Source organism: Phascolarctos cinereus, unplaced genomic scaffold (genome assembly GCF_003287225.1).
Source record: "Phascolarctos cinereus isolate Bilbo 61053 unplaced genomic scaffold, phaCin_HiC Scaffold_2;HRSCAF=192, whole genome shotgun sequence".
NCBI classification, from domain to species: Eukaryota; Metazoa; Chordata; class Mammalia; order Diprotodontia; family Phascolarctidae; genus Phascolarctos; species Phascolarctos cinereus.
In genome coordinates, this window is record NW_027555625.1 from 346,606,124 (window position 1) to 346,621,323 (window position 15,200).

At 47.2% G+C, this 15,200-nt stretch overlaps 1 protein-coding gene across 7 annotated transcripts in view; it reads right to left on the reverse strand.

Annotated features, from left to right (window-relative positions):
• JADE2 (jade family PHD finger 2) overlaps nucleotides 1–15,200 on the reverse strand; it is a 197,889-nt gene that overhangs the window by 20,351 nt on the left and 162,338 nt on the right. For all 7 annotated transcript variants that reach the window (XM_020991214.2, XM_020991216.2, XM_020991217.2 and 4 more), the window contains one exon: nucleotides 4,098–4,215. In XM_020991214.2, the coding sequence (XP_020846873.1) occupies nucleotides 4,098–4,215 (118 nt within the window). The remainder of the gene's footprint in view (nucleotides 1–4,097; nucleotides 4,216–15,200) is intronic.

Here is a 15,200-nt window from a genome sequence, read left to right on the forward strand (position 1 = left end):
TACTGAGCTAGGGCCTCCCAAGTTGGCCTGCATCATTAATGAATGGGGCCAACTCCCCCGGGGCTGGGCTAGGTTTGGAAGGAGACCTGGGAGAGGGGAAACTCCAGCTCGAAGTGAGGGAACAGCCTGCATGTTTCCATAGCTCCAGCCTGACAACAGCAAAGAACTTTTCTCTGCATTGGATAAGCAGAAGAAAAAGTAGCCTGCCTGCCACGTGAGTCTTTGGGATTGTGAGGGGTTGTGGTGGGGAAGGACTTTCTGGTCCAAGAAGCACAGACTGGAGGGGAAGGCGTTAGGCTGCCCATCCCAGGCAAGGTGTAGGGTGTCAGATGGGAAGTTTTTAATGAAAAAGGTGCTTTTCACTAAAGCAGATCCCACTGCCTTTAGGATAAAGCCCAACTCTTTTAGCCTGGCATTCAATGTCTCTGTAAATTGCCCTCAACCTACCTTTCCAACCTTATCTTCCACCACTCTCCTATATGAACTATCTGTTCTAGACAGGGTGGTTTCCCCTGACACCCCACACTCACTGCCACACCTTTGAACCTTTGATCAGGATGTCTGTCTCACCCAGGAGAGAGCCAGTGTGGTGGAGCTCAGCTGGACTCAGATTTGTCCGTTATAATGGACAAGCCACCAAGTCTCAGTTTCCTTATCAATAAAATGGGTATAATAGTACCTGCAGAACTTACCTTGGAGGATTCTCATAAGAAACAAATGGGGAAATGTTTGTAAATTCATTGCAAACCTTAAAGGGCTTTATAAATGTTAGTTGTCACCACACACTCTTCTCTTATTCTCTAGTTCTTTTCTACGTGTGTCTTGTCTTCCCAAACCGATTGTGAGCTCCACTATGGCAGGGCACATCTCCCTTCATCCATCATTCCCCTATCCCCTGCGCCCACCAGCCCTCCCTCCTCATCCTTAGTCTGGCCCCACTGGGATTGCTAAGTAAAGGCCTGTAGAGCTGAAAAGAGAAGTTAATGAGGAAAGATGAAGAAATTCTGCAGATGTAGTAGGTTAGGGATGGTTCAGAAGAGGGCAGCAGAAAGGGCACTGGGTTTGTAGTTAGAGGGATCTGGATTCCAGTTCCTTACTGACACAACTTGTATAACCTCAGGCATGACACTTAATCTCTTTAGATCTCGGTTTCTTCATCTGTGAAATGGGGTGGTTGGATTAGATGACCTCAAAAGCTCCTTCCAGCTTTAAATGTACAATCCCATGTCTTACGTAATGTTAGAGGTGGAAGGGCCCTCAAATCATCTGATCCAATCCCTTTTGTTGGACGGGACTTGTCCAAGGTCTCACAGTGACTCAGTAGAAGAGCCTGGACTACATTAACTGAGGTCTCCGGACTACCAGTACTGAGATAATGTCAGACTGCCTTTCAAGACCTGTTTCTTAATCTGCCCATGCATGCCTTACTTTTCCTAGGATGGTGCTAGTTTGCTCTCTCCCATGATAAAATGCTAAGGAACTCATGCAGCCCCCAAACATTTAACTCCTATTAAGGCTTTCTCCTTCACTGGCAAAGGACAGGTCTTAGCTGTCTCTTGGGGGATACTCACCCTGACTCTGCTCTACTCAGACCAGGTGATTCCCCTCAGGGCTGAAGTTTCCTTCACCTCTACTTTGCAGATGAGGAAACTGAGGCAAAGGTGGTAAAAGTTGCAAAGATGCAAATTTAGCCTTGATGTGAATTTCCTAATAATTAAAGCTGTCCAAAAGTGGAAGTGCTGGCCTTGGGAGGCAGTGAGCTCTCCCTCACTTCAAGCAGAAGCTGAATGACCTCCTTGAAGGTATGCTGCAGTTGGGATATTTCTTTTGGACATGGTTTGGACTAGGTGCCCACTGAAGGCACAGTTGGTAACAACAGCTATGGCATGAGGGGCTTCTACCTCTTCCAGAAGCCCCTAAACATCTCTTTTCCCAGCCTCTTGCCAATGACTCAAATTCCTCTATAAAAGTTCTATTGCTTTGTGTTAGGGTATTTAACAGAAGGGTACCCCGTAAAATGAAAAACCCCTACGGGAGGGATAAAAAAAGCCAGCCTGAATTAGTCTAACACCCCTATGCCTCAGTTCCCCTGCATGTAAAATGGGTGTAATGATTCTCCTCTCTTCTTTTAGGGCTGTGGGTAGTATTAAAAGGCTGTGCTTCACAGAAGGTGGAAAGTGCTGAGGTCAGCTGTCCTGTTCTCAGCCTTCCCAACCTAGGCCACAAACAACCTCCCCCAATGGCTCCCTCTTTCCAGCTTCAACGTGGTCCCTGGAAAGCTTGCCCTATTAAAGCAGTCTCCTATGGGACGCTGCCCTTCCCCCAAACTCCCTCCTCAAGCCCCCCCCCCCCCCCCCCGCCTGCTTTTCCCAGAGAACTGGGAGGGTAGTCTGCTTTAGCGCCAGTATCATCTAGCTCCCCCTATGTACGTGGCTTTCGACTCAAAAAGTCAGAGGAAAACTCTGTGAAAGAACACTCCGTCCCCAAAAGCTCTGAGACAAGCCCTCCCCTCCCCTTCTCCCCCCCTCCCCCTCTGCCCATGTGACCCAGCTTGATACGGTCCAGACCACAATCACAACAACTGCTGGAGCTGCTGGCCAAGGGGCCAGATGCTGGAAAAGGGCTCTGCAGCTCTCAGCTTATGGGGCTGAGCCGTGGTATGGGGAAGGGGGTGGGGGCAACCAGGCTTCTGGAGACCCAGGGCTCCCTCCCTCACTGGCTGGCTGATTGTTGCTGCATTTCAGGCTTATTAATAATAAAGACAATGATGGTAATTAGCGCAGAGTACGAGCCAAGTCTGACTCCCAGACTCAAAGAATTTTGGAGCAGGATGGGAGGGACTAGGGTCTAAGTCAGGCCAACAGTATCCGAAGGACAATATAACCAAACCCCAAAGACTGACTGGGCGGGTTGTTTTCTGTCAGGGGCACTGGGGCTGGGGCTCACTAGGCTATAAACAACTCAAGCTGTCAGAGCCCAAAGAACATGGCAGCCAGAAGCCAAAACATTAATGCTTAACCTTTGATTCTCTCCCAAGCCTGAGGCAAATTGGTCCTGGTGCCAGGACAACTGTTCCTCCAGTTTGCCAGCCCAGATGTGCCCACTGGCCCACTGTTCTGAACTGCTCTGAGTGTGCCATCTGAATCCGGATGGGAGGAGACAGACCGAGGAAGGGAAAGTGGAGACAGAGTCATGTACCCCTCCTCCCCAAATCTTCTTGGAATTCAGCGCTGAGCTCTGCCTCTGGCCAAGCAGAGGACCGCCTGAGACTGGTTTCTAGCAGTTCCCAGCCAGCAGTCCCACCCTGGACATTCCCTAGGGGGCAGTTCTGCGCAGTCCAACAGTTATGGGCTTACTCACAAACAATGCTCTTGAGGGAATCTGCAGGGGGGATAGCAAGGAGCTGGTAGCTTCCCTTGTTTTACAGAAGGCATTGCAAACTTCTACTAACCCATCCTGCATGCCCTTCGAGGCTCTGCTTAGATTCTGCCTCCTCTATGAAGCCTTCCCTGACAACTCAAAGCAACACTGATTGCTCCCCTTTCTGCCTGCCCAAAGCTCTTACTGTCTATCCCAGAGACCTGATCACCTGCTTATAATCAAATTAGCATTAACATAATATTGTGTAGCTATTTTGTGTTTCATCTTTGTAGGAAGACTGTGAGCCCCTTGAGGGCAGGGCATGAGTGCTTCTCTTCTGTCTTCCCTAAATTGGGAGCTCCCTGTGATCAAGGAGTAACTTGACTTCTTCCCATTCTCTCCACAGCAGAGTCAAGCATAGGCCTGAGCACAGAGAAGACGTTCAATAAATGTCTTTATAATAAACTTTTCTTCCAATCTGAGAACCCTGTTACCCAGTCTTGCTTATTGCCCACCTCCCCATCCCTTGGTCTATTTGTACATTTGCAACTGACTGAAATATTGTGATCTCCCAAGAGTTAAGGGCAATTGGTACCATCCAGCCCAAGTCTCAGACTGGAATGAGGGGAGAACGTGGGTGGGAGAAGGTTCTCTGCCTACTTCTGCTTTGTCTAAAGGCTGCTAAAGCCTGGGAAAGGGCAACCCAGCTATCTCCAGTCCCAGAAAGGGGCTCCTACCTCGATAAAGATCCTTTTCAATAAGTCTCATCTGAAGGTGGAATATTTCTTCCTGAAGTTTGCAGATGGAGTGTTTCATTTTCTCTCGCCTTGTCACCATGTAGCACAGATTTCTAACCTGAGGAGACACAAGAAAAGATTTCCCACCTTACAGAGTGACTATGAGAACCACCCCCTCTCTGTTCCCTGGGGGTCACTGGGAAACGGGAGGGCAGCAAACACTGTCTGAGGGCCTCGCTGGGCACCCACAGCCCTTCTCTTCCTCCTGGCCTCCAGTTATCTACCCCATGCTCATGGGCATGATGACAAAAGCCAGTGTGGGGTTAGACAGCTTGGGTTGTATTTCAGTTCTGCTACTTTTTACCCAGGTGACTCTGGCCATGACATTTAACCTCTCTGAGCTCAGTTTCCCCATCTGGAAAATAAAAGGTTAAGACTAAATGACATCTATGATCTCTTCTACCCCCAAACCTATAATCCTATGAATAAGCTAATTCCCAGCCAAGAAACTAGCTGTTTGGGATTCTGGCTCTGATGTGCTTGAGCTGTGGAATCATGGGTGACTTTCTGAGTTAGGACGAGGGTGTACTGTACCCTACCTTACGGGTTGTGATGAAAAAACTTTACAGATCTTTAAGTGACACAGAAATATTAACTATGATTATTGCCGTAATAACTGTTATAACTATAGTGTTGGAGAAGCATACCGGATATAGAGCCTGATTCAGCTGGTAAGACCGGGGTTCAAGTTCAGCCTCTCACAGATAGACTGTGAGACCCTGGGCTAATCATTCAGCCCAGTAGTGCCCCAGGTTACACCCTAAGTTGCAGATCTGCTTTGGTAGTGGGGATTTCCTCATCAGAATTCCCTATGCCAATGAAATCAAAGGTCCAGTGCCCTCCACTTAAAAAAAAAATGAGAAAGATGGGCTACGCCATTAGTGCTGATTCTTCAGTTTCCAGGACTCTCTGAAGTAGTAGTCTCTTCTGTCCCTCACCTCATTCCCTTAGCTATGGAATGGGGCTAGGGCATATGACTTAGCTAAGAAGCATCCTCCGAGATGATTGACGCGCTTCTGCTCTGAGGTCAAACTGCCACATTCTGAGAGTAAGCACTGTCACCTGAACACCCCAAACCCCTCTCCTCTTCTATCTGTGGTGGGAGACCCAGGAGGAAGCAATCCCTCCCCCATCTCCGCCACTGGCCTTCCTGCTACCCTAGCTCCTTCCCCACCATTAAGAACTCCACCCAACACCAGCGGCTATGAAGAACCAACCTCATCTTAGCCTGTTCCCAAAGCGGGGGTGAGCAGCCAATTCACCAATTCATCAGTTCCCTGTCTGTCCAGCACACGGCCCCTTCCACGGCGTCCTTATTCTGGAGTCACCTCCGGAGATAATCCCCTCTACGTCTCTGCCTTATTCCCAGACAGCAGGAGCTGCTTTCCTTTCCTTGCCTGGACCCTCAGGGCCTCGCCCTATCCCAGTTCAGAAGTGTATTATTTTGTTCTTTCTCATAACTCACCCTCTTCACGTGCTGTAGTAGGCTCCTGTCTGGGAGCTCCTCAGGCACTATTGCACCAGACTGGGTTTTAATTCTGTTCCTTCCTTAACTTGAGGGTCAGGGACAAAGGACAGGTCACTGGCCACCAGGGCTTTTGTGTGTGCCTATGCTCAGATGTATTCATCTCCCCCACAAGTACTTTCGAGAGCTTCCATCAAGAATTCTCATGATTCCACTCTGGGTCTGAACTTGAATTAAGAAACAAATGCCCTATGGCAAGGGGCTGTCTTCCTCCTACCTCCCTACCTCTATCCTTCGCACCTGAAAACCTTAACTGGCTTCTAAATTTGGGGACCGGTTCTGAGATCCCAAGGTATTTGTAAAACCCTGCTCTTAAGTTTCCTGCTCTAAGCTGTAACATTCAAATGTCTCTATTCGTATTGACGTCTGAAGGTCAGGATCAGGCTTTGGCAGAAAAAGGCAAGGGGGAATGGGGAGGTCAAACACAAAATGCTGATATTTACTACCTGAACCTTGCTCAGGAGGGCCAGGGTTTGGGGTTATAGCCCACAGGCTTCTAACATGTCCTGCTGTCCCTGCTGTCACATTTGCAAACAGGGACTAGAAATTCCCTTGACTGGAGGCCCTCCAGAGATGCTTTAAGTGCCAACCACAACTGCTGAGCTGAGTTAAGTCTGCATGAATGGGAGAAGTCCCTACCCAGGGCCTCCATTCACAAAATAGAGAACTAGGAGGGGAAAACTGCCTTCCAGAAGCCACACGGTTCATCCTCCTGCAGTGTAGAAACTCCCTCTCCATCAGCCCTGACAGGTGGCATACAGCCTCACCTGGAATACCTCTAATGCCTCACAAGGCAGCCCACTGCATTTCTGGGCAGCTCTGATTGTTATAAAGTTCTTCCTTCTATCGAGCTGAAACCAGTTCTTCAGCAACTTTTAACCACTGACCTCAGCGCAGTCTGCTGAAGCCAAGCAGAACCCGCCTCTTCCCTCTTCCACATGATAGCTCTTAAGGGAAATGTGGCAAATTCAGTGGTGGGGCCTGGCCCCGAAGTCTATTCCCACAGTGTTCAGCCTGGGTCTCTAACCACTGGTCCACCCTGACACCTGGCTATGGTGGAGGGAACACACTGAATAAAGAATCACAACCTTTGTCATTCTGCCTGGTTCTTGTGGTACTGCCTGGCCTCTAGCCTATGCAGCTCCCTCAAGACAAGATTCCTGAATAGCAGCTCCTACTCAGCTACAGGAGAGACTTGTAGGCCAAGCACAACGTCCTCATTAGGACGGTGATGCCGACTGGAGTTGTCTTGAGTTCTTCTGAGACTCAAATCATAAGCTTCACTGTAAAGGGTAGTGAGTCCAGTCCTAGGAAGTGACCTGCCTTCTCTGCTGGGAAGACAGGTTACCTAAACTACCACATCTTGGGCAGGTCGACACCACTGCAGAGATCAAGCAAATACCACGGCTTCCACAGGCCCATCATGCTGGAGGGAGAAACCATGACCCAGGGTCCAATCCCTTTCAATCTAATCCAGTCCGATGAATCCCATCGCCACCTTATGGTTACAGGTCAAGAGTCTGCCCCGTGTCATCTTTGTCCCACGAGGACTGGGTCAGAAACGTCAGTGCAGAATCCCAAGCTCTTTGGTTGATTTACGTCCACCCATAAAAACTGGGCCGAATCTTCTATCCATTCAACTTTGGCTCCCACCCCATCCACTTCAGCACACACCCTCTGTTCCAGTCAAGCTAGTCTTGTTACTTCCCTCCAACGTTTACCAGGTTTACAGGATCATAAATTTACAGCTGGAAGGAACCTTGGAGCCCCTGATTTTATAGATGAAGGAACTCAGGTCCAGAGACGTTGACTTGTTGACGTCACACACTGTTAAGTATGGCAGGACTGGATCTGCCAAAGGTCACACATCTAGTGAGCATTCGTGGCAGGTCTGCTCCATACACCATGCCACACTGTGTCTTTACTCCTGTTGGCGCTCCAACCTGGAAACCTTTCTTTCTCCCATTGGCCTATCCAAACCTTTGTCCTGATCCTTTACCATTTAGCTGGTTTCCTGTCTCCTCCAGACAGCTTTCTCTGACTGCTCTTCTCTACAATGATCTCACCTTGCTCTGAACCCCTAGGGCACTTAGCACCATCTATGCCCCTTAGCCTAGTGCCTAGCACACAATGCTCAGTATCATTTTTGGTTTCCTCTGTGGGATCTTAGCTCTCTAAGCAAACTGTGAGATTTCTGAAAACGAAAACCCGCTCACAGGATCAGCAAATCTCCTGCCTCTGCTGTCTCTGCCAAGGTGCATCACAGAGCTGGAGACACAGTCCCCGGTAAATACTCAGTACACATATGTCTGATTGACTGCTGACGAAGGGAAGCCCTTGGCTAAAACCTGTGGTTTACCTTCCTTCTTGTCCAGCAATGAGATTTTACTTCTTAGGCTAAGACAGCCTGAAAATGGCTGGAGGAAGAAAGGAGGCAGACAGCTGGGTACAGAAGGCCACAGGGGCAGGCTGCTGTCTATAGTTACGTGTCACCACCCCTGCATACGCTTTTACAGTTTGTAAATCTTTTATTAATGTCTTCCCACATTACTAAAGCCTTGGCACTTACAATGTAAAAAATAATCACTAGTCATTATTACAGTAAATTCCTCTTGTCAAATGATGACTTCAACGCAATTTTTGTTTTCCATATTAAAAACCAAACCAAACCAAACCAGACCAAACCAAACCCTGGGAGGTGAGGAGGGAACTGATAAATAATAGGTAAGAGAGCTACTGCTAGGAAATTATTTAAAAGGTGTGGATCATTCTGGGAGTGGTTAGGCCCCTGAGTGAGTGAAAAAGAAAGAGCAGACTGGAGTACGTGGAGCGTATGGGGAATGGATCCCTAAATGAAGATCTTTTGATGCTGATTTTGCGTTCAGAGTGTCAGGGGGGAAGTGTGACCAAGTTTAAGTCCTGGGAGCTGATTCTATGTTGGATGGGTGGAAAGGAAGTTCTAGGTAGGGGTAGGTAACTCCTGTCTGGGGAGTGGGCCAAAAACCTTGTACACCCAGGGTCCCATGGCCATGAAGCAAGGTCAGCTTTCTGGGCGCTGGGATGACCAAGCCCGGGCAGATGTAGATGCATGATCGGCACAGTTCTTAGTCCTAGTAGTTTCCACACAGGCAAACGGAGAACTCAGGGAGAAAGAAGCCAACAGACCTGGATACTGGATGTTAGTATGATTAGTGGGAAAAGTGTGTGTTTGTGTATACAGATCACAGTCAAGTAGAACCTCTGGACCCCTTCCAAGCTCCAGGGATGGAATGATGTGCAAACTTTCTCCAGCGAGGTTTCACTTAGTGTAGGTTCTCAGCAAGGGGCTCTTGTCCCAAAGCTGCTCCCAGATTTTCCTAGCTCCTCCATAAACCATCTGTTGCTGAGTTCTTGGAATAACACTCCAGCTGCCCCTTAGTCCTAGGAAGTCACTGATTAAACGGAGCTCTGTGGGAGCAGAGTGTCGCACACTCAGACACAGACACAGACACACAGAGTCCCTGATGAAAGTCCTTGCCTGGAAAGATGACACAGTTGCTCAGTTACCCCAGAGCATTTATCATGGGCCGGCTTTAAAGGACATCTTTTTTTTTTTTTTTGGTCAGCCATGAATAAACAGCTCTATGAGGAGAGAAGGCAAGGCCTTGTTTTCAGAGTGGCTGCTCTTTGGGGCCAAGTCCTATTTCAGTGTTTTTTAGGAGTGAATAATCTGAGCTAATTATAAGATGGGACAGTCCAACGGGATTTAATACAAGCTGACACGGAGTGCTTCCCCAGATCCCTGCACCTCTGGCAAACCCTATTTGCAAGGATGCTTGGGCCAGAATACTGGCCATGAATGGGAGGAAGGGGGAAAAGATAAAGGAATAAACAAGCTGGGTTCAAAGAGGAGACCTCCCTTCCACAGCATGCTGACATCTGACTGAACATGCCCTTCTCCAGCACCCTCCCCCTATCCCCACAATCACCTTTCCTTGCCTAATCCTCTCCCAGCCTGCCTGCCAATCACTGACACTCCAGCAAGTCCGTTTTTGTTAGCCTTCAAACAGTACTTAGCTGTAATCTCTCGGGAGTCTTTGTGGGCTTAACAGTGACATATCATGCTCCACTTTTTCTCCTGCTGCCTCAGTAGCCAAAGTGGCCTTGCTGAGCACACTAATCTCCATTTACCTAGCACTGGATTGCTCCTGCCTTGGGGCCAGGACACAACAGCACGCTCAAGGGATTCCAGGTTTGTTCTCCCATCTTCCAGGAATGAATGGGCATGAATGTCTCTACGGATGAGCGTTTCCTAGATGTGTGATGTAAATAACCAATACACATCATCACTGTGGGAACGATTAAGAAGCATACTCAAGAGGGAATGGGAAGGAGCCAGAGAATGTGATGAATGATGCTCTTTCTGAGTTATAGATTGGAGGCTGAGGATCCAAGTGGCAGCAAGACCAGCCCGTGCCAGTCATTGATGAAGTCACTAAAGTTCGCATTTGGCCTGATCCCACTCCCTCTACCCTCTCCCACGGGTATCAAGGATGGAAAAGGCCCCTGGATGGAGGAGTCAGGAGACCTGGGTTCTAATAATGACCCTGCTATTAAATCACTGAGTGACCTTAGGCACATTCTGTCATTCCCTTGGGCTTCAGTTTCTCCATCTGGATTAGATGATCATTAAAGTCCCTTTCTATTTTAATATCTATGTCTGGGCTGATATAAGCTTAAGCAATGACCTCTCCCTGGGCAATCTGCATTTTTTTTTTTGCTTTCTGGTGAGGCAATCGGGGTTAAGTGACTTGCCCAGGTCACACAGCTAGTAAGTGTCATGCGTCTGAGGCTGGATTTGAACTCAGGTCCTCCTAACTCCAAGGCCGGAGCTCTATCTACTTCACCATCTAGCTGCTCTGACAAACTGCACTTTTATAAGCATAGTGGGGGAAGGCTCTTAAAATGTGAAAAGCCTTTAGATCCTAGTCATCATTGGTAACTCTGTCCTAACCTTATGTGGCCCCAAGGCTCTGACCTGGATGGACCCTCTTTCTCTTCCCTTTGTAACATCTCCCATCAGCTCCTATAGGTTCAACCGTCATTGTAATGTAGGTGATTCCCAAATCTACATATACAACTCTGAAAGCCTCTGAGCTCCAGTCTGGCATCACCAATTGCCTGATGGCTTTCTCCACTTAGAGGTCCAATAGGTATCTCAAACTCAACATGTTCAAAACAGTAGCCATTATCTTCTTTCTCTAAATCTATCCTTCCTCCAAACTTTCCTATTTCTGTTGAATATATCACAAACCGTCCAGTACAGAGGTTTGCAGTCTTACGGTTATCCTCACCCCCACCTCCTCACCAATCTGCTGCCACGCATGATAATTCTACACAAAGAACAACTCTAGCATTTCCCCTCTTCTCTCTACGTGTACAGCCAACATGCCAGTTCATTCCCTCATCACCTCTTGCCTGGATGACTGCAGTAGCCCCCCAAGCAGATTTCCTGCTTCCAGGCTCTCTTTTCTCCAACTCATCTTCCACAGCTACCAAAAGAATTTTCCTAAAGTACAAGCCTTTCAATGTTACTGATCAAGCATCTTCAATGGCTCCCTACTGCCACTAGGATAAAAACAAATTCCTTAGCTTGACCTTCAAAAGCTTTCAATTTGTCTCCAGTCTACTTTCTGGACATTTCACCATTAACTCCTCCTTACACATTCCACATTGAAGCTAAAATGGACTAGTTGCTGGCTCCCAAACTTGGCACTCTGTCTCCTATCCTCATGCTTTCATACAGGTTGTTCCGCATCCTGGAATGTACTCGCTCCCCTCTTCACCTCTATCTCATGATACTCTTGGTTTCTCTCAAAGCTTGATTAAGTTGCCACTTCTTTGGGGAAGCCTTTCCTAATCAGCCTCATTGCTAGTGCTATCTTGTTCTTTAAATTATCTCATATTTATGTTTAAGTGAGGCATCCCCTCTTCCCCCAACAGAATTTGGCAGGGGATGGTTTTTTATTCTGTTTCTGTACCTTGCACATAATAGACACACAACAAAAAAATGTAAGCTGTATTGAACTGAATAGACTCTTAACAGCATCATTTTAGGCAATGGAAAAGATTTTTGTGTTGAGGTGAGGGATAAATGTGAGGGCATTTTTACAAGTGGCTTCAACCTCAGGGCCCTGTGGATACCCTGGACCACCATCGCAAAGAAATGACCTGCAGCATGTTTGAGAAAGTAGCATCATTCTGAAATGTTCACAGTTACGCTTTCAAGTGTCATTCATTATCAACCCTCCCCCTTTGCCAAAAATTAGTTTCCTTTTGCATAATGGGAGCAAAGCCAAGTTTCCTATATGAAATGAACAATTCTTCCTTAAATACCTTTTGTCACCTGTCTCTTCCAGTCTCATATTTGTAACAGATGAACTTATAAGTTTATAGAATTATTTGGAAGCAGCAAAGTCACTCATGACAATGCGTGGGGCAAGACAGTGGACATTTTTAGCAGAATGATTTTTTTTTGGGGGGGGGCATGGTCTGGACCTATGGTTTCCTGATGTAGAGATTTCTTCTACTGGTACAGATCTGCAATGTGGGAGGCTTAGAGAGTTGCCAGGGTCACACAACTAGTATGGGTCAGAGGGTGGACATGAACCTAGGTCTTCCTGATTCCAAAGCTAGCCTCCTATCCAATGTTTCTTAGAGTAAATTTACTGATACAGAAAGCAGACACCAACTCTCCTCCTCCAGGTGACTTCCTGGTTCTGTGGCAGAAACAGGAACCAAGAGTCTCTCTAGCTACAGAGTGGTGCCTAAAGCCAAAGACAGGGCGGTGAAGGAGGGGCCGTACTTTGAGGGCTGGGTAGGTTCTCACAAAGAAATGTTTCCCTATTTAAAGTCTTGGATTACGATGAGATGAAGTGGGGAGTTTGGGAAGGAAGGATTATCAGACTGCCCCAGACCAGCACCCCTTGGCCAGCAGGACTCACCCAGTGTCTGGGTAGCATGAGTCTTTTGGGCATGAGACTACGATCATTTCCCAAAAACTTGGATATGATTAGATGCCCCAAGATCCAGATAGATGTTTGCTAACTGGACTTCAAGAGAGTAATTCCTCTGAGGGCAGGTTGTTTACCCATAGCTTAGGTGAGCATGGGGTTGAGTATACAGTTGGGTAACATTTAACATGTGAGCAGAACATTTCAGGAAGAAAAGAAGCGGCTTACGGATGAACGTATGTTTGGTAAGCGTTGTGGAGGGAGAAATTCTTCAAAAAGTCTTCCGGGGGGGGCAGCTCAGTGGAGGAGTGGATAGAGCAACTGCCCTGAAGTCAGGAGGAGATGAGTTCAAAACCGGCCTCAGACACTTACCAGTTGTGTGACCCTGGGTAAGTCACTTAACCCCAAATGCCTCAAAAAAAAAAAGTCCTCTTGGATAGGTGTCTGTTTAGCACGGGCTTTTTCTAGATCCTCTATTACTCTTATTTACTTCAACACTGAAGACCTGTGATTTCTGTCTGTGTGGATACCCCACCTCCCAAAGCAGACAGTAACCTTTCCACTACTGAATGGACTGTCTTTGGGAGCAAGTGTGTGGCCACCTTGGTGATGAACCTCTCTGGAGGCTCCTTAGACAACAGACCTACTCGGCACCAGGCTGTACTCGAAGTCTCTTCTGTTTGGTAGATCCTCCCAGAGTGTGCTCCACTGGCACAGTCCATCTCTCCCCTGCCCTCCCCTCCCACATGATGAGAAACCAGGGTCCAACGTCAGCTGAGGTCCCCTAAGTCCATGACTCACCTCCCTAAAAATACACTTTTGCCTGGTATAGGTAGGATGCAAATTCCTTGCTTTTAAACAAACAGGAATATATAACGATATTGTTTTACCCACAAAAATTCACTCTAAGATTTCTTCAAATGAGTGTTCCTTTAGTACCTTTAAGAAGGGACCCAATTTATAAAAATGTACTTTACGAGGAACACATTTACTTTCAGCCTCAGTTCCCATTACATACAGGATCCTCCACATGTATTTATTACAGCCAAACTGAACAACTCCCTCTCCCCCCAAACATACCCTATGCCTTCCCACTTCGGCACCATGGTCAGAACATTCCTTCTACTGGAATACATCTCCTGCTTTGTCCTGCTCTAATCCTACAAGGCCAAGCATAAATGTCCCCTCTTCCATGAAGCCTTCTTTGATTCTCCCATCCAGCAATCTTCAAACCCTTGAAGAATTATTATCTATCCCCCTGTGGCCTACCATATCCTGTTTTGTATCACAGTTACCGGTAAACTGTCTTGGCCCCAATGCTGGAATGTGAGCATCCCAAGAGTAAGAACCAGAATTTTTTTTTTCAAGCTCATCTTCTCCATAACGAAGCCCAGCATCCAGGCCCTGTCCAGAACAAGTCATATTCTCTTTCTCTACTTATTCAACATTATTCTTCCCATCTCTTCCTTGGCTTCTTTATGATGGACCACATCAGTGACTGAGTGTCCATGGCCAAGGCTGTAGCCAACGCAAAGCTTAGAATGACAACTGGAAAGCAGGAGGAAGGGGAGAAGAAAGGTGGTGGTGCTGAGTGGTGCCATGGGGTCAGGTCAGAGGATGAAGGGCGATGACAACTCTGGGAACTGCTGGCCTCCTCTGGGGCCAGTCTGCATCTTGGCTATACTGTTTTAAACAGCAATACGGCTGCTGATAGTACCTTCTTTTGAAAGTGTCTTTAAAGATAGTATTTTATTTCCCTTTCACAAAGTTCTCTTGTGGTAGATAAGCAGGGCAAGGCAGGTAGGATTATCCCTACTCTACAGATGAAGAAAAGAGAGGAAAGAAGAGTCAGAGCTAGAAGGGGCCCCAGAGTCATCCAGGTCAATGCACTCATTTTACAGATAAGGACTCTGAGGTACACTGGGAAGAGTCCTGGAGTTAGAAGATCAGGGCTCCTGGGAAAATCATGATATTTCCTTATGCTTTAGTTTCTATTTATGAAGAAGAGTCTTGTAAATCTTAAACTGTTAAAAGAAATAAGAGTTATTTTTATTGAGCAAGGTTGCAAGTTAGTAATTAACAGAGTTGGGTGTTTGAATCCAGAACATTTGGTGCATAATCTAGTACTCCTGGAATACCTGAGAATTTAGAGCCGCTATTTCCTCCTTTACCCCTGTCTCACATGAAGAAGGGGCCTTCCTGCTTACCAAGGCCCACCCGTCCACCCAGAAGTGGACCCATTCCTTCCCATCTCCTCCAACATATTGTCCCCTCTTGTCATCCCCAGCCTAGTACTTATTTTCAATCTCTCCTTATCTAATGGCCCCTTCTCTACTGCCTATAAACATGTTTCGTATCTCCCTCATACGCAAAAACCCTTCATTTGATCCTTCCCTCCCTGCTAACTCTTGCTCTACATCTCTTCTGCCCTTTGTGGACAAATTGCTTCAAAAAGCCATCTGCAGTAGGTGCCTCCACTTTCTCTCCTCTCACTCTCTTCTTTGCCCTTTATAATCTGGCTTCTGA